The sequence below is a fragment of the Magnolia sinica genome, chromosome 18 (genome assembly GCF_029962835.1).
Source record: "Magnolia sinica isolate HGM2019 chromosome 18, MsV1, whole genome shotgun sequence".
In the NCBI taxonomy this organism is placed as follows: domain Eukaryota; kingdom Viridiplantae; phylum Streptophyta; class Magnoliopsida; order Magnoliales; family Magnoliaceae; genus Magnolia; species Magnolia sinica.
In genome coordinates, this window is record NC_080590.1 from 1,278,425 (window position 1) to 1,303,966 (window position 25,542).

General features: G+C 40.9%; 2 protein-coding genes across 2 annotated transcripts; one reads left to right on the forward strand and one right to left on the reverse strand.

Moving 5' to 3' along the window:
• Positions 1-273: 273 nt before the first annotated feature.
• On the forward strand, positions 274-1,938 carry LOC131233438 (xylulose 5-phosphate/phosphate translocator, chloroplastic). Its single transcript, XM_058230146.1, has one exon. The coding sequence runs from the start codon at positions 333-335 to the stop codon at positions 1,653-1,655; it is 1,323 nt and encodes a 440-aa protein (XP_058086129.1). The 5' UTR covers positions 274-332; the 3' UTR covers positions 1,656-1,938.
• Positions 1,939-5,016: 3,078 nt separating this feature from the next.
• Positions 5,017-19,634, reverse strand: LOC131233063 (protein NUCLEAR FUSION DEFECTIVE 4-like). Its single transcript, XM_058229639.1, has 3 exons — positions 19,143-19,634; positions 7,313-8,187; positions 5,017-5,570 (listed from the first exon to the last, which is right to left on the reverse strand). The coding sequence occupies exons 1-3, from the start codon at positions 19,569-19,571 to the stop codon at positions 5,090-5,092; spliced, it is 1,785 nt and encodes a 594-aa protein (XP_058085622.1). The 5' UTR covers positions 19,572-19,634; the 3' UTR covers positions 5,017-5,089.
• Between the last annotated feature and the right edge of the window lie 5,908 nt (positions 19,635-25,542).

A 25,542-nucleotide genomic window follows, 5' to 3' on the forward strand; every position in this document is an offset into this window, starting at 1 on the left:
AATCACATTATTCCAAAACTAAAGTGGGCATACCATGTGAATTTTGAGATTTTTAGACATAATTTTTTTGGGTAGCCCACCTGATTGTTGAATCATCTGATTTTTTGGAAGTAGGATAATAAGGGGTGATGCACGTGATGGACGGTATGGATTTCATACACATGTAGTATTTTTCACACGTTAGAGGAAGTGACCCGGGTAGTTACTAGCGACGTACGCAAAAGTTTTCCTGCAGATCCGACTACTAGCTCTTCGTCACACAACAACAGATAGTTGCAGAAATCACTCTCTCTCTCTCTCTCTCTCTCAATCTGCAGAAAGAACCGACAAACATGCTTTCCTTCAATCCTCTCACCTTCCCAACATCTCTCCACAGCAACCCCAACATCAAATCCTTCTCTAAATCCATCCATGGATTCTCCACCTTCAGATTTCCCAAAGCCTCCCCACCATTTGATCAGAATCACCTGATGCCCCACCCCAAGGCCACCAATCACACCGTTTATCACCACCCATCTGATTTTCCCAACAAACCCAAATCCCAAATCCTCATTTCAAGCTCTACAATCACCAACCACATCATCCATTGCCACCCATCTCCCTTTCCCAACAAACCCACGTCCCAAATCCTCCTATCTGGTTTTCTCAACAAACCCAAATCCCATATCCTCAAGGCAGCTGCAGATGCTCCCCAGCCCACGATTCCAGATGAAGATTCATCCAGTTCCAAGAAGAAAACCCTCCAGCTAGCTATTGTCTTTGGGCTGTGGTATTTCCAGAACATTATCTTCAACATCTACAACAAGAAGGCCCTGAACGTCTTCCCTTTCCCATGGCTTCTTGCCTCATTTCAATTACTAGCTGGCTCTGTTTGGATGTTCTTCCTCTGGTCTTTCAAAATCCAACCATGCCCCAAAATCTCAAAAGAGTTCATCTTTGCCCTCCTCGGGCCTGCTCTTTTCCACACCATCGGTCACATCTCCGCCTGCGTTTCCTTCTCGAAGGTCGCGGTCTCCTTCACCCACGTTATCAAATCCTCTGAGCCCGTCTTCTCTGTCGTCTTCTCCTCCTTCCTTGGTGATTCCTACCCATTATCCGTCTGGCTGTCGATCCTCCCAATCGTCTTTGGTTGCGCTCTCGCCGCTGTCACCGAGGTCTCCTTCAATCCGCAGGGGCTCTGGGGAGCCCTCATCAGCAATGTGGGATTCGTCCTACGAAACATATATTCCAAACGGAGTTTGCAGAATTTCAAGCAAGTAAATGGGCTGAATTTGTATGGTTGGATTAGCATCATGTCCTTGATTTATCTATTCCCAGTGGCCGTCTTTGTGGAGGGCCCTCTGTGGGTGGAAGGCTATCGACGTGCTATTGAAATCGTCGGCAAACCGTCGACTTTCTATCTTTGGGTGATTGTATCTGGTATCTTCTACCATCTCTATAACCAATCATCTTACCAGGCTCTCGATGATATCAGCCCATTGACGTTCTCAGTTGGGAATACGATGAAGCGGGTGGTGGTCATCATAGCGACGGTTTTGGTTTTCAGGAATCCAGTCAGGCCATTGAATGGTCTAGGATCTGCAATTGCGATCTTTGGGACCTTTTTGTATTCGCAGGCTACTGCAAAGAAGAGTGGAGGTGAAAAAAAGAGCTAGTTGACTACAGCAACATGAAATCGGGTGTTTGCAGATCATCGGGTGGTAGAATAACAACCATGTCTCGTTGGAAGAGATCAGAATAAAGTTGAATTCGGCTGAAGAGAAATTGAGCTAGATGGAAGGTTCAAGGTGTTCGAGGTTAGTAGCAGAGTCATCCCATGACATTCTTTCTTCTTATTCTTCTTGTTCTTTTTGTTTCAATGTAGTAGAGCTGATGAGAAATCCATGTAAATACATTTCCAATGGCAAAGCTCTGAATTTGGGGTTGATTTTTCTTGAATGTCTTTGGCTTCTCAAGAATTTTTTTTAGCAATAATGCCTTTCTGTTTCAGTGGAAGAAACCGTAAAATGCCATTTGGATGTTTGCAAAATCTCATTTATGCAAATTCTTTCATTTGTTTGGTTCTCCTGCATTTGGATGTCAAGTTTCATTTCCTAAAAGTAAAGTTCTTACCAGTACCCAAACACATTCAAATCAATCTGATAAAAAGACCTTCCCAGCATTGAAACATGATAGATTAAAGAAATTCTTTACTAGTGAAACTGTTTACTTGCATAAACTCTTTACATAGTTAGGATTTTACAACGCCTAAAATTCATTGGAAGATGAACAGAGGCAAAGTCAAAAGTATTATTTTTATTTCTCATTCTTTGAATCGTTTATGGTATGGTATGACTTAAAACATGGGCGTGTTTGGATTCACTATTGAATTCAATTGCAGTTGGTATTAGTCTAATGTATTGGAAATAACCAAATTGCAATCACCTTAGCTCAAATTGCAAATATCTTTGTGGATTGCACCTGAAAAGAACACTAACTGTATTTTGAGGGCAATTTTTCTCATTATGAAACTAGAAATTATAGCTGTCCAATTAGCTAATGCTATTAGAGGTGCCCAATTGAAAGAGCCGGCTGAATTTAACCACTGATAAATGGACCTACACAATCCCTCAAATTGCATGTACGTGACCAAACAAATCGAAATTTCGAGGACATACCTTCATTTCTATCCAGCACACACATCTCCAATAACATATTTAAGCTGACATTGTTTGGGAGCAGAATTTCTAAGGAAGAGATGGCCAAAGTTGGTAATTTCAAGGGTTAATGTGCTGATATAAATAACATATTTAAGGTTCTTAGAAACCGTAAGTGTCAGCTCTTCCATGGAACTGGATCGAATTTCCAACTTAAATCATATACCCTCCATGATTTTTATGAAAGAAAACTGAATTAGTGGGCTCACTGTATGGAAACTTTTCCATGCACCTAGTTGCATTTGGACCCTTTGGCATCAGCATCACCCATCTGGACCATCCACTAGGTTCAGTCCATTCTTCATCCACTACGGTGTTAAATCACAGCAATCTGATGATCTTAGATATCTGTGGCTAGACCTATCTTCAATGAATGACCTTTCCTGTCTATTTCTTTCATGCCGCTGACTTTCAGATTGGATCATCCAATTGGTATGATTTTTTCAAGGCAGCTGATGAAGAGTGTTATGGACAGCCCAAATAGCTGATGTTTATGACAATTAGCCCAAATGCAACGAAGTACACTGAAGAGGTTCTGTACACTTAGCTCCACTCCATCATTTCTCTTTATTAAATGTTTTATTAGTATCTTAGATGGAATGCTGAAAAACATAGGTCAATGGGCCTGTTTGGGATGAAGGGATCTTTGCAAAATAAAAATAAAAAACATTTTGTGTGTGTGTGGGGGGGGGGGGGGGCGGGGGTTGTTGATGTGAACAACTTGGGTTGTAGGTTTGCCTCTCACAAACACGAGTCACCCGATGCACACGAGGTTGGCAAGTAATTACATGCATCCACGGGGAATAGTCTCGCCTCAAAAGGGGGGTGGGGATGCCCTGTCGTCAAAAAAAAAAAGAGGTATAGAAATCAATTTCCATTTCCAAGGTTTTATTAAAAAAAAACAGTGTTAGATTTCTCTTAAAGAACCTGTTAAATGCAGATTTCCAAGTTTACAAGAGACAAGCTTTCACTGTTTGATTATCGACCTTTTAACATTTTTATGGAAAATTGTACTTCAAATTATAGTTCCAAAATTCATTGATTGGACTTGAAACTCGCCAAGTTAACTCGACTCAGTGAGATCTCAAGTCTAGTCTCTGGGAGACTTGCTACTGGTCCTAACTCGGCCTGGACTTGGAGAGACTTGTCGAGTGAAACAATGGCTCAGTCAACTGGACATGACTCAGCATGACTAGAATCAAGTCACGACCCTTTTGAGGCAAGGTTTTATTAAATCATAATAATGTGGGAGTGGGATTCAGACCCCCCAACACAAACTGAAGGAAGCAACGCCCTTAATCAGTGAAGTGTGTGCTGTTGTTGGTTTGAGTTACCTTCTATGTTACTTGTATTAAATTTAACTATTTAAATATCTAATATTTCTAATATTTTCAATTTACAATAATTAAATATCAAATCGAGTAGGGTTGAGTCTTAAAGTCAAGACAACTCAGCTGGACATTGAGTCGAGTTGAGTTGGTCATGGGCCTACATTTAACAACTTGTTCTATTTGGGTTCCAGCCTGGCAGGAGACCAAACCTAGGCCTGTTTACGGCAAACGCTTGACGGTCAGATATGTGCGGTTATTTCACCATCAGCAGGCCAGATATGTGTGCAGTCATTTCATTTGGGACCACGTTTGGCAGGCCACAATGCAAAAATCACAGCTTAGATGACTTTAACCTTCTGAATGTTGGTTTTTTTAATTGTTGCCGTCTGTTTTACAAGCCATAGCTCAAATGGTTAGCATCATGACTAAAGTACTAGAGATTCATAAGTGACCGAAGTTAGGTCTGTTGACCAGATGTTTCAAGATTAATACAATTTCCCATATGTACAAAGCAACTAATTGCATTGCAAGATTAATACAATTTCCCATGAATGATAAGCTGATTCTCATTGTACTCTTGATCCTGGTAATATGATAGTTCCAGTTACAAAATTGGAACAAGTTCACATGAACCCATGACCTGGTGTTAGAACTCTTGTTAGTCTACCAATGGAGTAAGGACCCAGCTGGCAAGGCATTTGATATACTCATTTAGTCGGAATGGAATGAAAAAGCATCACGTGCATATGACAAGGGCGAGACTTTCAGTAAGAATGACAAAATCATTTTTTATATAGGAAATCCTTAGTCTTTTAGTATTGTTGTTGTTGGTCCATGTCTAACATATGCCCATGACGTTTTTTCAATGACACCGAACAAGGTGCGCCCAGCAGACCATGCTAGATGCAATTTGCACTGGAAAAACTCCTGCACAATCATCTAGCCGAGTAACAAACAAAAAATTCCCACCATTTACACAATCAGGAGTGTTTTTTTTTTCTCTCTGTGCTGTTACGCCTCCATCATTCTTACAAAGAAACATATGTTGGAATATCTGGAGGATTAAAACAACTGTGCCGAAATCCGATTACGCTCAAACCGGTCATATGCAGATCGGGTGCGCATGAAAAGGGCGACGCTGGCCACTAAGCCCACCACAGAGATGCAACCCCACCAGATGAAGGTCTCCCCATAGCATTGCCTGCCCATGCACACAACCGCACCATCAGTGAGGATGGCATGGAGGGTCGTGCTAGAGCTGCCATTGGCATCGTAGATGAGTGCGGCGAGTGAACCGTAGACAAGAGACCCGATAGGAATATTAGTGATGAGGATGTTATGGTTGACACCGAAGCTGTTGGGACCAAAGAGCTCTGATGTAACCGATGTGGCAGCAGCAAAAATGAAGCCAGAACTCAGACCAATGAGTGCCGTGCCTGCCTGCAATGCGTGGCCCCCCGGCGCTGCTGCCAGCAAGAAGAAAGCGATCGGTGTCAGCACCAGCGCCATCGCTAGCCACCCTGTGCGTGCGAAATACACCTTCCTGCACGTGTGAAGTTTGAGCGGTTAGACAGGCGCAGCTAACTTTTTCACCATTTTTTTTTTCCGTCCTATAGAGAACAAACTTGGAATAACGTTCCTGAAGGGGGAGATGCACATGAGTTCAAGATGTGCAGGCCCATCATTATGTAAATCTGGAATCCAAACCACCAATCTGGTGCCTCCTGCTATGTTATGCATGGATCCGAAAATCCAGCCTTATCTATAACTCAGAAGGGCCACACCAACGGCAACAATGAGGACACTGGGGATGATGTTGCGGTTCGTCAGGGTTGAGCTGACTGAGCGAACACGCCACTAGGTGAGAGTTTGCTGAGCCGAGTTTCGAGTCAAGTCAACGAGTTTTACAACTAGGTTGCTACCCATTAGCAATATATGTGTTGTTTGGCAATTATGGGAAAGCCAATAAGGGATTGGCAAATGGCATTATGTGAGAAATAGGAAGCAGATAAAAAAGATCTTCAAATATTTGAAGTGCCTTTCGCATGTTTACAACTGGCCTAAGTTTACCTTTACACGTAAAATGATGATCAACAGAATGTTGTTGGAGAAACGTAGCAAGAGAGGAATCTAAAGAGAGGCGTTTGGCTATTGTAACCATTGCAATAATGAAAAAAAGGATTTGGAAAAATAAGCTGTCGTAACCATTGCAATAATGAAAAAGAAAAAAGAAAAAAAAAGAAGGACATTTCATTTTGATAGAAGCTTTTTTATTTTCGCGATTGGGGTCAAAGTTGATTGGTTTGGATTGAAGTACTATATCGATTCTGGCATGTATGCATGATTAAAAATAAACCAAGCAGCCAAGTTGCGGGACCGACCATTGATTCTTGTTAAAAGAAGCAACAGAGAAGGAATATCTATAGAGGAACGCTGATATGTGCTGCTCCCTGCCTAAAAGCTCTATGCCGTTTGCTTTTCACGGGACACGTTGAAGCCAGGCCAAGCGATCAGGACCATTGTTCTGGTGGACAACACTTTTTGGATAGAAAGGGACGGTTTTAACAGTGGTCCACATTCAACTAGTTATACTCAAGTTGTCCAATCACCAGCAATTTTTACCTATCCACGCGGTGTCCCACGAGATCAACAGTCAATCATCAGACAGTCTGCCACATGTACTGTCAGGAGGGAACTACATCGAATTTCTGGCAGTGGTCTACATATTACCATAATACCCTATATGGGGTGCACATAGCCGAGAGCCCAGCACGGCTGGAATCTGGGGCTAAAGGTTGGCCCTGTTGATTGGCCAGGTATGGGCTTAGCAAATGAAAAATATCCAAAGGGTCCGGCACAAGCCAGACAGTTCCAAATTCGGACCCAAGCCCAGCCCGTTGACAACACTAATTGGATACGTTTAAACTCAAGCCCAACCCATTTACTTAAACGGACCACATTTAAAGAACCAAGCCCGACCCGTAACCCATTTAAGTTGGCCCAAACCCTTCTTGGTAGTGGGTCAGGCAGCTGACACGCTTGTCCACGCAGCCATCGCCACCCCTCAGGTCTCAAGCCCGAATCCAGTCCAAAGCGGGCTAGGCTTGGGATGGGCTCACCCAGACCACGTCACCTCCACTTCTCGGTCGGATCAGAAATCGGACCCGGTTTTGAGGCCCGACCAAGTGGAGAGAAGAACCGTCCGTCAACAGAGTCATTCTCCCCTGCGAGTATAATTTTGAGGTATGAAAATTCAGTAGTATAGTAAGTGTTAAAAATACGTACACGCGAAGGAAGTCGGGGATAGCAGACAAGAGGCGTCCAAAGAAGGAGCAGGAAGAGTAGAGGGTGACGAGCGAGTCAGATCCGCTCCCGAGCGACTGCGCGATCTGGCCAATGTTGTTGCTGTAGACGAGGCCCACCGTCCCACCGCAGAAATACGCGACGTAGTAGAGCCAGAAATCGAGCCGACGCACCAACATCCTTGCCGAATGCTCCTCCCCCAGCATCGTCAGCTTGTCCTCCTCCAACACCTTCTCACAGCAACCCTGGCCCACCTCCCCATTCCCATTCCCATTCCCATTCTCCTGCCGCCCGATCAGCTCCTTGTGCAGCTCCAGATCGTCCACGTCCACGAGGTTGAACCGCGATCCCTGCAGCCGGAAGCTCGAGTAGATTGTGCGGTGGGCCCAGTCGCGTGCGATGACAATGCCCGGGACAATGATCGGCAGGGCGAGGAGGATCAGGGCCCCGACAAAGAGCAAGCGGGCCACGGAGGCAGACGAAGAGATGGAATTGAGGAGGAGGAGGTAGAGACCAGTGAAGAGGGCGAGGATATAGAGGAAGATGAAGGCGATGGAGTCGCGGTGTGCCGCGTCGGACGAGAGGGGCTGAATCGGAGGCTGGCGGAGGATGGGGACGAGCGCGGCAGCAGAAGCGAGAACGGGGAGTAAGGCGTTGAGGAGGAGGTAGACGGCGTTGCTGCTGGAAGAGACGGTGTTTGCAGCGAGCGTGTAGAGCGCGGCACTGACGCCATTGAAGCTGATAGTCAGGGACAGCGCCAGTGCCCGGTTCACCGCGAAGTTCCGGATGCAGAGCACAAAGCAGACGGTGTTGAACCAGCAGATGCTGCATCCAGCTAACAGGCAGAGGAGGAATACCTGCCACGTGTCGGCACACTATTGGTTCAGTTTTTTTTTCTTTTCAATTCTATTCCAGTGGGAAGCTGAATTTGACCCGCTCCTCACGATGAAAATGAAAACAAATGATCTTAGGGCAGACCTATTTGGCTTGGTCGAATTTAAAAAGAAAGCACCACGTGGTATGGGAGAGGTGCGGAAACAAAGCTAGTTGAAAGAGAATCCACCTAAGCCTGTTTCTTTAAATAAGGGTGACATAAAAAAACATAAAATTTGCGGTTTCCAATAAAAGCTGTCGAAATTAAATTCATCTTCTACACCTTACTTTATTTTTGCAAACGGCCAAAAACATGCCCTTCGTGGAAACGAGTGACACATAATAATTGAGTCAGAATCCTGGCTTAACACAACCATGGAGCTCCTGTAATATGATTGTGCCACATTATTGCATACTAAAGTCTGCATCTAATGCAACTAACTAGGCCAGTGATAACGTGGACCAACCACAATGCTGAAAAATAGAAAATCTCTGGCCTACAACAAAGGATCCAAATTCATAATAATTTAGACGAGTGAAACATTGAATCCACAAAGCATGAAGTAATTAAAAGTTATGATTTCTCTAACAAGATAATGTTTGGATTATAATCCATTCTTAGCTTCCTTTTCACTTGGAATGTCCGTAAAATTGAATAACATATGCCATAAGTACAGGATTGAAATGCATATATTTTAGGTACTCCACATTAGGAAGCTATAAATTGATACCCGTTTACGGTTTCGCCTCCCATGTTTTCCACTAGTTGCAAATTGCTTCATCTCTTTTTATTGGTTGCATGTATGTGCTATACTCACTATTTATTTATATACATAACAGGAGTAATTTATTTACGTATATAACAAGAATAGTGGGGAATGATTTTATTATTGAAACTACTTTTTTGGAGCATGGGACTTCAGATTTTCAAAAGATAAAGTTGAAGGTATTTTTGGAAGTGTGACTCCTTACCAGCATGTGAATAGTTTTTACTCACAAAACGCTGGTCAAAAGCCTCTGTTTTTTTTTTTCTTCTTTTTTTTTTTTATATCAACGACAGCATTGTGCAAGCTACCCTATGTAGCACCCAGATCCATGGCTCAACTGTGGACTCAGTGGAGATACCTCGTTTCAGCACTTGAGGTCTTGGTATGGATCCCCAGTGGGGGTGGCTAACATGGAGTGTGTGTGCTGACATGGGTGTGTACTAACAAGCTAATCCTAAAAATAAAATAATAATAATAGTAATAAAGAAGATATCCGATGTAGTCCACCCCCTAGGGGTGTCAATGGGCCTGGCTCGGGCCTGGAAATTCTGAATTTTGAATAGGGCTAGCCCAAAACGGTTCAAAATCTAGGCCTAAGTGTAGCTTGTGCTAGCATCTCACTCAAAATATGCTTAACTAAAGTTTTGCTATAAATCAATGCCCACTCTCTGATGCAGGGAAGGATGTGATGAGGTCGAGCACCTCAAGGATAATTACAATGATTACTCCAAATTTACAGAATTTATTTATACACCTCACAACGATTCCTTGAATCCATGTGGGAAGAAAATAGAAAATAATTTCTAATAATTTCGAAAATAAATTGATTGATAATTGTCTAATGTGCATGTCTCTGTCACACTATTAATAAAGAAAAAAAAACTTAATTAAAATTCATAATTATCAAAAATAGCAAAATTCCAGCTTTAATAATAATAATAATAATCTTAATTGTATTAAAACTCTTCTAAAGTCTAATTTTTAAAAATAAAAATTCCAAATAAACTTTTTCTAGAAGAGTCCTAGCATTATTACAAGTAATTTTAAAAAAAGAAGAAAATCTAACACTCTAGAAATAAGAAAATATTACAAAAACAGAATTACTAAAAATAGTAATTTTTCTTAAAATTTCATTTTTGAGCTAAAAGCATGTGTTTTCTAGTGAAACAAATAGACATGACCCACGTTGTGGGTTGGTTCAACCCGAATGGCCCATTACAGTAGAGATTGATAGGTTATACACCCCGTATCAATAGCGGGATCAAAAGTTGTGGCCAATTTACAGTTCACCTTTTTTTGGTCCAACCATGCTATGAATGTATCTATCCTACGTCCTACATCAGACCCCTTCACTTGGAAAAAACTCATCATTGAGTTACTCAAGGGACTTTGCTCATAATACTCAAATAATTTTTTGCGTCGATGTTTATCAGCATTTTTCTTGTACTTTGTATTAGGTTCTTGAACTGATACAATACATGTATTCATGCTCTCCTTGACTTGACCAATATGGATCAATTTCATTCACTTGTACCTGCAAGATATCACATTCTTTCTGATAATATGGGCAATTAAGCAGACCTACCCTTGAGACAAGATCAATTTAGTTTTGTATATCTTATATGGAAGGTAATTCATTCGAGAGTTCATCGAGCGCAATCGCATTGAACTCCTATAACACTGGTTTCAAATCCTTTGGGATGTTCATGGGCTCCATATATTTTTTCTTTTTCAACTAATGCATTTACATCTCTCGTCTCCTCAGATTGTTTAATAAAATCATGTTCAGTTATGAGAGACTAAACCTTCACTTTAGAAGTCATAAGTTGGTTCTCCGTTCCCATAGGTGCCATATGTCTGCCACTGGTGAATTATGTGGCCTATTTCGACTCCATTTCAACAAGGACATCTCTCATCGATAAATAATGAGATTTTTCTGCATAACTCCTTATTGATTGGCTATCCTACCGACAATTTTAGTCTCGTTGGAATAATACATTACATAATCTCGATGGATGAATCTCATGCGCAACAACTACTTTATATGCGACCACGTGTTGATTGGCGCATTCATCTGTCTCGTTCGCTTGATCTACAGTTGCTCCCACCAAGTTGAAGCTCCACCCTTTAACTTGTAGGCTACAAGCTTAACCTTCTTCGCTTCAGGAATTTTCATCTAGTTGAATAATCACTCAACTTCATAAAGTCAATTGAGAAAATCCTCAATGTCAAGTTGGTCATTGAAGTTAGGAAGATTGACTCTCATCTTGAATTTTTGATTTGTCTGATCTACCTGATCTTCACATTGTCCGAGATATTGGAGGATCATGTTGTCGATCTCCTCGTCGCTGGATCCCACTTCCTTAGGAATGATTTTGTGGTTCACTACCGGCACCATCCTGCAATCAGTAAGAATACGAGTTTCAGCCCCTACTGGGGGGCAGATCACCGCCATGAACACGGAACTGCTCTAGGGCCTCCATCATGCGATCAATAATAACCTGCAACCCTTATATGACTTTTCGATTCTCTCGTTGTGGCGCTTTAAAAGCTGTCGTGGTTAAAGGATAATTTTATGGAGCACCGTCCATGGAATTGTTGCACGCACTTTCGCTAGATGCTATCGTCCCAAGAAAAAACCTCTCTCTAATATCAACTGACGCAAGGATGAACATGATAAGGTCAAGCATCATCTTCCTCAAGGATGACTATTCCGAATCTACGGAGTTTCTCTGGACTCCTCACAGAGATTCCTCGAATCCATGAGGGTAGAAAAAGAGAATTATTTCTATTAATTTTGAAAATAAATTGATTCATAATTGTCTAATGTATATATGTCTTTGTTTTGTTACACTATTACTAAAGAAAAGAGAAAAAAAAAACCATACCAAAATTCGTAATTGTCAAAAATAGCAAAATTCTAACTCTAATAAAAATCCTAATTATATTAAAACTCTTCTAAAGCCTAATTTCAAAAAATAAAAATTCTAAATAAACTTTAGTTAGAAGAGTCCTAAGCATGATTACAAGTTATTTCTAAAAAATAAGAAAATATTACAAAAATTAGAATTACTAAAATTAGTATTTTTTTAAAAAAAATTTCATTTTTGAGCTGAAAGCGTGCATTTTCTGGTGAAACAGACAGATGTGACCTATGTTATGAATCGGTTCACCCCAGATGGCCCGTTACGGTAAAGATTAATATGTTGTACGCCTTGTAATGATTCCCGAATCAAAAGTTATGACCAATTTACAGTTCACCTTCTTTTGGTCCAACCATACTATGAATGTATATGTTCCACGTCCTACATCACTCTCTCTAAAGGATGTAATGCATGGTCAAACGAAAAGGCGCCACACACCCCGTACAAAAAGCAATGATTCTCATATGTAAAATGGTAAAATTGTCCTCATAAGAAGGCATTAGTAATGCTTTTTCCCTTTACTATACCCCACACCTTTCCCTGTAAATGATCTTACCCAAAAAGGGACATAGGTTCTATTAGTACATTACTTGTAGAAAGATCACTCTTAGATTTGGGTATATAATGCCAAGGGTAGGGTCTCTAAGGGGAAGTAGATTGGCTTGCGTACCACACACCACTAACCTAGCTGGTGTGTCGACGTCACCAAGTTTTGTAGGTACCATAAATAGGTATGTGTTATGTCCAAACCATCTCTCCATTTGGAGAGCTCGTAGTAAGGCTTAAGCTGAAAAATAAGACAAATCCAAAGATCAAGTAAACCACACTGCAAAAAGTAGTGGGGGATTAAACGTCTACCATTGAAACCCTTTTAGGGGTCGCATAAGTTTTGGATTAATGTGATATTTGTTTTTCCTCTTCATTTACGTCTTTGTGACTTCATGAACAGATTAGATGGAAAATAAACATTATGGTGGGATCTTACGAATGTTTTAATGCTGAGAATCATTGTCACCATTGCTATTTGTGGTGTGATCCACTTAAGCTTTAGATATGACTCATTTTTGGGATCATGATCTAAAATGATCTCTCTGAATTGATGAATGATGTGGATATAATAAATACATTATTGTGAGGCACCTATAACTTTAATCTCCTTTGTACTGTTTGCACAAGTTGGAACTCAAGGAGCGTGAGCGCTCATCTTCACACGACATGTGCCCACACCAACCGTGTCGCTGGTGTGTTGTACACTAGCCAATCGGCTTCCCTATGTGGGAGTGTGACCTGGGAATTGGGTATGGCATGGAACATGATGTGGCAGGATTTGATTAGAAAGCCGTAGTGAACAACTTTCAAACATATTTCATGTCTCGTTCAGTCGGTGCACACTTGTGTGTATAAACAGCCACGATACAGTCTGCTGTCTTTCGTTAGGTGAGTTAGGGACACATTCAGCCTCCCTTCACCAATAAGTTCCCTGTCTGTTTAGTATCTGTTGTTAGTTGAAGTAAGCCTCGTGGAGTGGTAGGTAGGTCGGGGATTTGCACGCGCACTCCCCGGAAAGGTGAGGTCGCCGATATCACGTGAAGCACGTGAATATAAGCTCAAAGTGTAAATGTCCCCGTGACTTTGGTGCTTGAGAGACTGGGCGGCGGGACTTCAGACTCTTTGCGTAAGCACTGAGCACTCGCAGCTCGCACGTTCGGTGGTCCGCGAGAACACTGCACTATATAGTTCACATTGTCCCCCTCCTTATTAGCGAAGTATCACCTATGACATGGCACGTGCACAAGAAAGGTGCATTGTGACGGGTGTGGCACGCTTCTATCGTACACAGCTGGAACCACACCTGAGCCCACCGCATCGAAGGCCTTTGCCATTAAACAAAAGCGAGATTGAACTACTCAGGTACAATGGGTTGGGATGACCATAAGTTTATATATGGGGACCATTTTGGTTCGGATATTCATCTAACACACTCATCAAGTATGGATTATTAAGACGAAGAAACACCTGAAAAATCAGTCACATACAAAAATCGGACGGACCAAAACACTTGCAGTTGAAGCTTCCATGGAATGTTACATTTTCTCACATTGTTGTGGCTCATGTCCTGAATCAGGGAGATTTATAGGATATACGGTGAAAATAAAAAGAAGCAACAGCTAGACGGGGAGTGGATGTGACGCAATCAAGATGATGGGACCCACGATGACTGGACGTTGTATACGCACCAATACGTCTAAACAGCTAGCACAGGAAACTACGAAGGATCGGCGGGTCCACCGCTGTTTTTGAATAGAAGTACAAATAAGATATTTCAGGATATTTCACCTGTTTTCAAACAGTATGGGTTACTTTGGACAGATGTAAATGGTGCGGCGCCAGGTTTTCCCTCCTCTCTGGATTGCATCTTAAATAATTATCTAAACATCATTTGCTGAACGGCTGATTGTGCATGAAGATGAATATTTAACGGCCCATCTGCAATTCTAAGATTCAAAGGTCAGGATAATCTAAAGATACAATCAGCGGATGGTTGCACGTACCCTGTCAAATATAACACGCGCACGTACTTTGCAGGATGACCCAGCTACCTTGCCTCGTGGGACGAGTCCTTTGGGGTTGGAGGGGTATTTTGGTCCTAAAAGTGGAAGGGTTACTGTAAAGGCGGAACCGACGAGCCAACCTCACGTGTTCCACCAACGTGCCGCACGTCCATGATTCCGCAAGACGTGCGCCGTCCACGTGCTGCACGTGTAATACTCCACAAAACGTGTGCCCATGAGAACCTAATTTGGAATGCTTGCGCCAGCCAAATTCCCTTGCCTTGTTGGACGACTAAGCTAACAGAGCGCATCCCCTACACGATAACTCATCCTAGGTGGCAATCATGCATAGCCATCTGGACCATCCAATTTCCAAATAGTGGGTCCTACGATAGATCATATATCTGAACTTATAGCAACATCACCTAAAAGTCGGGTCCAGGTCCGACCAGTTTAATAACTGGGGTCAAGCTTGATCCTGCCCATTTACCTCATAAACAAAGAAAATTTCGGCAAACCTAGAGAACGGCCAAAGCCGAACATGAAGAGTGGGCCAGGACAACCCTTACACTTTGTAGATGGGGACCGAAATCAAATTGGCATTGCCAGCCTGGCAAAACGATGGGAATCCAACGGGCAAGTAAAAGGAACTGTTATCATGTGTAGCCACGTGGAAGGAGAATTTAGGAATTACCTACGTGGCTGTCATGCGAAGACTGACAAGAGTCTGTGTACGAGGAATCATAAAACATCAGATTATAAGGCTAGCCAAACATTCAATAATTAGGAACGATTCCACCGTAAGTCGGTTTATAAAACAAATCCAACCATCCGATCGTGCACATGCATCTAGATCCAGACCGTCCAGTAAATCAGGAAGCTTGTCATAAGACCTACCCTATGTAGCACCGTCCCCAGGTGCCGTTATGGGCCCACCTGGGCCCCATAAAGAAGTTTGCACGGATACATGTGACCCACTCCCTTGTACAAGGGAGCCTATTGACACGCCGCCCACGTGCCGAATGGCATGCATGTGCGAGATCCAATCCGTCCATCAGATGTGTACCACAAGCAGATGCCCTTATTCGTTACTCGGGTGTGTGTGTGTGTTTTTATATATATATATATTTATGCACACTTGTCATGGGCCTAAAATCCAAACAGTGCATGTGATGCAGCACGTGGAAAGGTTATGAAGAGTGCGCCCAATAAATTATTATAAATGTTTTAATGGGACGGGAAACCCATCTCAACTGTTATATGTGGTGTGGCCCACCCAAGTCATGGATTGACTTGATTTTTAAGCCCATGGCCCGCCATAAAATGGAGTTGATGCTCAACACACATCACGGTGGGGCCCACATAGCAACACAGCTCGACCTCATCGGAAGTCGACCTCATAGTCCCATTTCCCATATATATATATATATATATATATATATATATATATATATATATATAATGGGAGAAATTATCGTCAGCAAACACGCAATCTGCAAAACGGCTTGATTTTGACCATGTAGGACAACGGTTCGGTATCAAGGCCATTGATCTGATGTGCCCTCCTTAGATAGGGCTGTACCCAAAAATAGCCCAAATTTCTATTTATTAATACATGGACCATTCTAAATTGAATACGGATTGTTGTACATTCATTGTCTGGCTAATTGCAGAAAATTTTCTAGGCATGGTTCGATCCAAGATCAGGGCCACTGATCACCGAAATATGGCCCCACATTCGCAGAATCTTTCTGATTAGCAGGTGGCAGTCAAGACATCAGCGTGACGATCATGATACTGTAATTGTTCCGTAAACGCCACTGCTATTCGCGCATGAATGATTAAACCAAAAAACAAAAACAAAAAAAAGAGAAAAATTCTATTTCAACGGGCCCAATGTAATGTATGTGTTTTTATTCAGGGATACAATGCGGTGTGCTCCAAAGAGTCCAATCACCAGGGATATCTGTGGTGTCACCCAATGGACTTCTGTTTTAACGTCCCCGCAGGAGCGATTAGGTACGGCCCCAGCCTCACTTGACATTGTGTCGCCCCGACTCTTGTGGGGCCTACCTTGATGCATGTGTAGTATATCCACTCCGTTCATCCAATTTTCCAGCTAATTTAAGGGCACAAAAATAAAATGAAACTGATCCAAATCTTACGTGGACCTCACTAGTGGCAAATAAATGTTACGGTGATCTGTTGGAAGCTTTTTTAGTGGTGGTCCGTGGTTGTTCAATCACCACTATTTCCTGCAGTCTGGCCCACTTGAGATTTGTATCTGCTTCATATTTTTAACTCATGCCCTAAAATGAGCAAGCAAAACAGATGGACAGCATGAATATACTCCAAATACATCAAGGTGGGACCCACGGTTAGGTTGCATCATGTTGGGTGAGGCCGGGCGCACACAATCCGCTCCAGCCCTGTACTCTTAGATGGACATATGATGAAATCATCAATCTGGACCATCCATTAGGTTCTCCCTCCTTCATGGACCACGATAAAAATGTCATCCAGTTAATGCAACAAAAAATGGACGGTTGAGAAAAAAGTAGCGCGAATCTGATGGACGACCCAGATACATAAAGCTCGACTTGGCATGGTACCAATCTCCTCACCTGGCATAGCTAGGGATAGAGTCTTGCCCTAGCCCCATTATCGAAGATAATGGACGTTCCAGATTGACGATTTGATCCTCCCCGTGTCACGTGGACTTTATGTACACGAACAGCCCATTGTGACCCAGAAAATCGGAAGCCGATAGCCCATAACCAGTAGTTGCAACAACTCCTGTAACCCTCGCTTAGCCTTATGTAAAGGCGCCACGTGTGCTGTGACAAGTGGGCCTACAGCATATATTTCCATACGTGAAATGGCAAATATGCCCATTTACACTACAGAACTGCTTCTAACGCGCGGACGAGTTGCTTTTCCAAGGCCACGTCAGTGGTCAAGCCATCCCTGCCCTGCCGATTCACATCGGACGCGACTAGCTTGTATCCAGGTCACATGAATAATCTCCTGTAACCCTGAGCTCTGTGGGCCAATCGTGATGTTTGGGTTATATCTACTCCGTCCATCCGTTTCTTCGGATCATTTTAGGCAAAAGCCCAAAAGTGAGGAAGATCTAAAACTCAAATGGGCCACCCCCACAGTAAACAGTAAAGATGAAAACCCTGGGTGTCGAAACCATCTTGGGTCCACAATGATGTCTATATGCATCCCTCCGTAAGGTAATTCCCCAGCTGGATGAAAGGAAAGCACAAATATCAGCCTGATCCAAAACTTCTGTGGCCTTTAAGAAGGTTTCAATGGCAGACGTTCATTTCCCATTGGTGTGGGCCAATTGAGTCCTGGATCTCCCTAATTTTTGGTTCATGTCCTAAAATGATCTAAAGAAACGAATCGACGGAGTGGATATAATATAACTTATAAATATCAAGGTGTGCTACACAGAGCTTGGAGTTTCAGGCAGACCACGTCCATTGCGGACACGGGTGCGTTTGGTTGCACGAATCATGAAATTTCACGATATTTGGTGCAAGCAAACTTAATTTAATAATATCAATCTAGAGAAACAGGTATATAAAGAGGTTCATCTTCTTAGTATGCGGAATACTGAAGTGAATCGTAGTCCGCTACTTGGGTATCTTAACCGTTAAGATATAACAACCTCCATGGTGGGCCTACTCTTTGAAGTGGACTACACTGATCCACGTGGCTAATGCCGAACTTCACACCCCACACAAGACCAGAGTAGAAAAGAAAAAAAGATATAGTACTCGGGCGGCCTATGACGCTTGAAACGCATGCACTTAGCGATGTTACAACTAGCATTAATTAATTCAAGTTGAACCGAATAAATTATGGAACCCAAAGTCAGATTGTTCGGACAATCCTAACCTTTGATCCCTGGCACTAGTCCGCTGAAACAAGAAGACCGTTGGATAACTATCATGTTTAACCTTCCAATAAAATATTCACCACTATGATAAATCCAATAAGTGTAATATTTGGTCCATGATAGATCCAAACTAGTACATCTCATCTAGACGGCTTAATTTGAATTAATTACATGCCCTGTTTGCGGTCTCGCTAGTGCCTGCGTATCATCTACTACGTTCTACCAGAGTATAAAAGTTCTACACTAAAATAGAAACGGCGCAGCGACGTCCACGAAACGATATTGCTTTCGAAACCACGAAATTGTGTAACCAAGCATTGTATTTCTTGTGAAAACGAAACAAACAAAAAAAATAATAATCATGATCTATTTTCTTCATAAATTCAAATGTTTAAAGAAATTTTCCATGGAAATCTAATAAAATAATCGGATTTGTGTGGGAAAAAAAAAAAAAAAACCCAAAACAGAACAGAGACCTGCAGAGAAGAATAGAAAACAGAAACCAAGAAAGACGCAAACGAAATCGAAAATGAAAAAATATATATATTTTTTTTGAAATAGGGCCCACATGAAAAAAAAAAAAAAAAGGAAAGAAATTCGTAAAAAAGAATCCATTCTAATTATCAAATTCAACTAAAATCAGAGTAGTGTTTTGGAAAGAGGGAGAGATGGGCGTATGTAAGAAACCTCGAATTAGGAAGAAAAATAAAAGTTAATATCAATCTAACAAAATCCCCCCAATAAAAAGGACGAAGCTTTTGCGGAGAAAGGGAAACGAATACTAACCACGAAATAAGGCAAGGAGACGACGCTCTCTATGACAAGCCACTGAAATCCGTATCCAACGGCTCCCATCAAAGCGGCCATGAAAAGAACGATCGGCAACGGAAGGTAGAGGATGGCGAGGCCCGACGACCATCCAAGAGCCTTCCCGAGATCCGACGCGACGGCTAGGTAGTTGAGCTGGACCTGTGATATACCGAGCACCGATTTCAGGTCCGTCGAGTAGGATGAGAAATCGAAGTTGGTGCCCGTGAAGGCCTGGATCCAGATCGTCGCGACGAGTATCATCCATTTCCGCGACTGACCGGCCATCGTCGCTAGGAAGAATCTCGGGGAGAATACAGTGATACCGACGGACGGTTTCTCTTCTCCGTCGTCGGAGTTCCTATTTCCCGGGAAACTGCGCTTTTCGTAGTCTCTTCGCGGCCTCATTTATAACTGGAATTTGGTGAGGCTTCGAATCCGTATGGTTGCTTTTTTTTTTAACCTTTTTCTCATCGCCGAAGTTGAAAATGCAAATAGAAATTAATATTTTTACTGGAACGCACGAGGGAGGGGTTTTCGGAGGAAACGGATTGGCTACTCCCCCTAACACCAGCCCCGGAGCTGGTGGTCGGTGCTCTGTGGGCCCACCATGATGTATGTGTTTCATCCATTCCGTCCATCTATTTTTCTAGATCAATTTATGCTAATACAAAAAAAATGAGGTATATCCCAGTCTGAAGTGGAACACATTACAGGAAACTATGTTGAATGAACTTTGAACTTTGACAGTTAAAAACTTTTTGGGAGCCATAAAAGTCTTGGATCAAGTTAATCTTTGTTTTATCCCTTAATCTGGGTCTTTATGACCTAATCAACGGATTGGATGTCAAATAAACAGTATAGAGGGCCTTAGGAGGATTTAAATGATTGATATCCAATCACTATTGTTTTCCTGTAGTGTGATGCACTTGAGATTTATTACCCTCTCATTTTTGAGATAAAAACATAAAATGATATTTTAAAATGGATGAACTGAATGGATGAAACATATACATCATGATGGGTCCCACAGAGCACCGACCACCAGCTCCGGGGCTGGTGTCAGGGGGAGTAGCCAATCCGTTTCTGTTTTCGGAAGCGGATTGGCTGGTGTACCTCACAGCAGCTAAGCTGCTGTGGGTACGTGTCGTGCGAAGACACGCACTGACGTACCTTGAGCTCCAAGTTGTACGAACGGTTCAAAGGAGATCAAAGTTACATGGGCTCCACATTAATGTATTTATTATATTTACACTGTTCATCTATTTTTAGATATCATTTTTGAACATTATTCAAAAACTGTATCGTATCCAAAGATCAGTAGACCACACCACAAATAGCAGTGGAGATAATATTTTGACCATTAAAAAATTTTTAAGGCTCACTATAGCGTTTATTTTACATCCAATCTGTTCATAAGGTCAAAAATACCTGAATGAATAGGAAAAACAAATTTCATATTAACCCAAAACTTACGTGACCTAAAAAGGATTTCAATGGTAGACGTTCAATCTCCCGTTGGTTTTTGCAGTGTGGTCCACTTGATAGTTAGATTTGTCTTAATTTTCATCTCAAGCCTTAAGACAAGCTTTCGGAATGGACGGACGGTTTAAATATAACACATACTTCGTGATCAAATCACCTACCATGCTGACGCCAATACAGCAGCTATATAGCTCCGTGAGGTACATCAGCCAGCCGCTTCCGGAGTTTCGGCCTTAAATGACCAAGATGCCCACAGAGGTGTGCACATTTTTACTGTGAGCAAACTCTACCGGGCCACCGTGAATATATGTGTCTTACCGCACGCCGTTCATCCGTTTTTTCGTATCATCCTAGCTGTTAGCCCAAAATTGCCCCACCAGAGAAAACAGCAAGATAATAATGTCCACCGTAGAAACCTTGGTAGGGAGTGTTTAGTGCATAGTATTGGGAAGGATTAAGTGGAATGAGATTAAAAAACAAAAGTAATTATTACATATGTCAGGAATGGTCTCCTGTCCGTTACCACGGGATAAGCTTAATTCGTTATATGTTTGTAACACGTGGTACATTGAATGTATATACACAACATCTTTTAAAACTATTGACAATAATATATATGTATTATATCCAAACCATTCATTTGTTTTGTAACCTCCTTTTATGGTATGGGCCTAAAAATGAGGTAGATCCAAAACTTATGTGGCTCTAAAGAAGTTTTCAACAGTAAGTATTCAATCCCTGCTGCTTTCTATAGTAAGGTCCACTTGAGCTTTAGATCTACCTGAATTTTGGCCCATGATCTAAAATGATCTTGACAAATGGGTGGACAGTGTGGATATAGCCCACACATCATGGTGGGACCTACACAAGTTATTAATATTGAGTAGAATTGGCATGAGACCCAATGCAATTCCAAGCTTTTTCGTCCTTACCCGTGGCGTGTTTGATTTTCCAATGCCAAGAGAAATGCCCTGTGATTGGTAATAAAGGCGTGTTTGGGCAGTATTATTAGAAGGGATCAAGTGGGATGGGATTAAAAAAACATAATAATTACCCATGGCAGGAATTGTCCTTGTTGCCCTGGGATAAGATTAATGCCATGCTTTGTTGGTAATACGGTGGTACATTGAATGGATACATACACCCACCATCATTTGAAATGACTACGAATAACACACGTGTTATATCTAACCTGTTCATTTGTTTTGTAACCTCATTTTATAGCATGAACCTAAAAATGAAGTAGATCTAAAACTTATATGGCGCCAAAGAAGTTTTCAACGGTAAGTTTTCAATCTCCATTGCTTTCTATGGTAGGGTCCACTTGAGCTTTAGATTTACTTGATTTTCTGTCCCATGCCCTAAAATAATTTAGAAAATTGGGTGGATGGTGTGGATATAGCCCACACATCATGGTGGAACCTACACAACTTGCTAACATTGAGTGAAATTGACACAGGACCCATGCAATTCCAATAAAATCTAATTCCAAGCTTTTCCATTCTTTCCAAACATGAAGTGGAATTGGCACAAGACCAGATGAATCCCATCCCACGTAATCCCTTCTAATCCCACTGCCCAAACACGCCCTCAATATTTTCCTCCTCCGTCGCCGCATTCTTTCCCATAATTGATTTGACGGCTTACTTTTTCAGTAAAAAATGGGTGAAATATTTGTGGGTCCCACTGTGATGCATACCATATATCTACACCAGTTATCCATTATGTTAGATGAATTTATAATATAAGCCAAAAAATGAGGCATATTCAAAGCTCAAGTGGACTACGCCATAGAAAAATGTGAATTAAATACTTATCGTTAAAACCTTCCCGAGTCCATTGTTTTTTTTTTTTGTAGGAGCCAGTTGAGTGTTGGATCAACCTCATTTTTCTTCTTATATCTCAAAATGTTGTGATAAAATAGATGAACGGAATAGATATGTCATATACATCAAGATAGAGTCTTAAAATGACAGCTATTACTTTTGAACTGGTTTCCAAGAATGAAATTCTCATGAATATCTAAATAGGTGAAACGGTAATAATAATAAGCCATTTCCAGGGTATTTACCAATCCCTGGTGAAATGATAAAAATCAAAGAAGCCCTCAGTGAAATTGGCACCGAACGAAATGCAACTTCATCCCACATAATCTCATCAAATACCATGCACCAAATGCTCTCCTAGAGTTTTCATAAATATAAGTTTGATATAAAACCTTTGTTGCCCGTTAAGATTTCAGCAGCAAAGATTTAGATATGCTTCCATTTTTTATTGGTATACTAAACAAAGTTTATTCAAAACTCCTTAATATATTAAGTTTCTGATAGACAATTCGAATGAGCCAGTGAGGGTATTAATTAAAGGTATTGACACCAAATTTTGAAACCATATCTTTTTTAGTCTCGTGTACACTTTTTGATTTTTTTCTAAAATGCTCATCTACATTGTTGGCTCATGCTTCAAATATTTGTTTTTGTGGAAGTCCATGGGGCCTTTTAAGAATGGGGTATGTGTCACATTAAATTAATGATTGGTGCTACCTCTAGTCGATTTGATCTATTTACTTTAATAAGACAACCATGAACCTACAATAGAAATATTTATATATATACAGACTTGAATTTGCTACAAGATAATGTAGTGGGCTCTATATAAAACATGTGATGGGTTTAAAAGGTGAGTCCCTTGTATGAGAAATGTCATTTCACATTTCTTCTCTTTTTAAATGGTTAGCGAGATTCCAAAATAAACTAGTATGAATGAATGCGTGATATACGTGATGAAATACAATCCTGGTAAAATTCTTACAAAATTTTTGTAAGTCCTATTCATATTTTACGGATAATAGTAACTTATATGTTAACCTACGGAATGAAATACCTAATTTTAGATTTATTGCTTATTTGTCATTTTACAAATAATAATAACTTGTATGTCAACTTGCACAATATAAGAGAGCTTCACGCATGTGATAGTTAAACATGCTTTAGAAATGGTGATGACTCTTTCATTTTCTACATGGCCTAGTTGCATAGTTGTACTGTAATCTAAACCATATGTATTTTTAACTAGTAGCGGATGGGGAATAACCCAAATGTTACACCAACAGCATGACAATGACCATTTGATTTATTTATTTATTTTTTACCTTCTAAAATTTGACCAGTCATTGTTTTACTCTCAACTATTCAATTGATGGCCATCAATTGAACAGATATAATTTTGAGTTAGTGGGATTTTAGATATATTGTCCATCCACTCTCTGTCCCACAATTTGGATGGTGTGGATGTAAATAAGTGCCACATGTGACAAGGACGAGGCACTGCCATTTTAAAAATGGTTGTACGCTGTCTAGTTGGTTGAAGGAGTCCTGTCCGTGACTAGTTGGTAGATATGCGCTTCGGGAGTTAATTACCTAAAAAATCGATTGGGGTTAGATAATCTTGTAGAGTATGATGCTTGATGCAGTTACTTACATATTATACACGTGGCATATATTAACTCAAATTGATCGGAATAAATTGTAAAACATATGTGGCTAAGTTACTACAATACTAAAATTAGGATGTTTGAATAATTCTAAACTTTGATTTGTATACATTTATTTATTGAAATGACATCTTTGTGTGTTTTCATTTTTAACCATCCAAAAGACATCCCGCAGATATGATATTCCCATAATCAAATAAGCTTGTTTTTTGTGTCACAGAACCACTAAACTAGGATGTAATTTGGACAAATTATTTTAAATTAATTCTATTTTAGGTATGCAGTTTTAAAAGTAATATTGCGTGCGTGCATATCATTCATAATGCTTTGATAAAGGATCAAAGTATTTGTAAATAAAACTTAATTCAGATCAAACGGTCTATCAAATCCATAGAATCAGGGGATGTTTCGTCATGTAACTATGGTTAGGAAGAAGAAAAAGGAGAATAAGAAAAAAAAAAAAAAGGTATTGGTGATACAGAAATCTAGTTGATCTTACCTCACCTCTTGTGCGTCATTGAGTACTTGCAATTAATGGAGATACAAGAGAGAACACTAGGGCAACGGTTAATGATGGGAATCCTCTGATGCCTAAGTCAGATGTATAGACTCATAGTGGGTGTAGAATAATCAGGATATTTTTTGTGTACTTTTATCCATGGCAGCAGGTGTATTTATAGGATTTTCTAGGCGGTCTCTTTATCCGAGTTGATTTGAGGGGCTCGTATTGGAGTTGGACTCTATCTAAAAAATATCCTTGATCTTTAACTCGATCGGCGCGATCCTCGGTGAAGATCTCGGAGGATAATCTTATCTTGGTTGATATCTCAGGTCGAGGTCGTACTTGAGTCGATAACTGAATTAATTGAGGTCGAGGTCGTACTTGAGTCGATACTTGAATTACTTGAGGTCGAGGTCATCTCTTAATATTGGTGAACAAGACCGACCTCCAAAATCATTGGTCAGTATAAAAAGTTGGGGTGTTTTTTCGCCCTCAAGTAATTTATAGTCATCGAATTTGGCTACTCAGCTAATTTATCTCATTTATTAGTTTTAGTCTCATTTTACTTATAACAAGTATTATCCTTTTTGCTAGACATAATTGAGACATAATTGAGTGTTTCAAAGACTCGATGAATTAATTGAGGTGTTTGAAGACTTGACGAGTCGACTGAGTTTTGATGAAAGAAATGATATGATTGAGTTTTGCATCTGAGTCAACCTATTGGAGGCCAGGTCAGAGTCATCTTGGACAAGTCGAGGCATCACAGTCAATTTGACCGGACCGACTTTTGTTGAAAGACACGATTAGATTGAATTTTTTATCCGAGTCAACCCATTGCAGGTCGAGGTGAGTTGGCTTGAACAAGTTGAGCTTTTCCAAAATTTAAACCATAATTA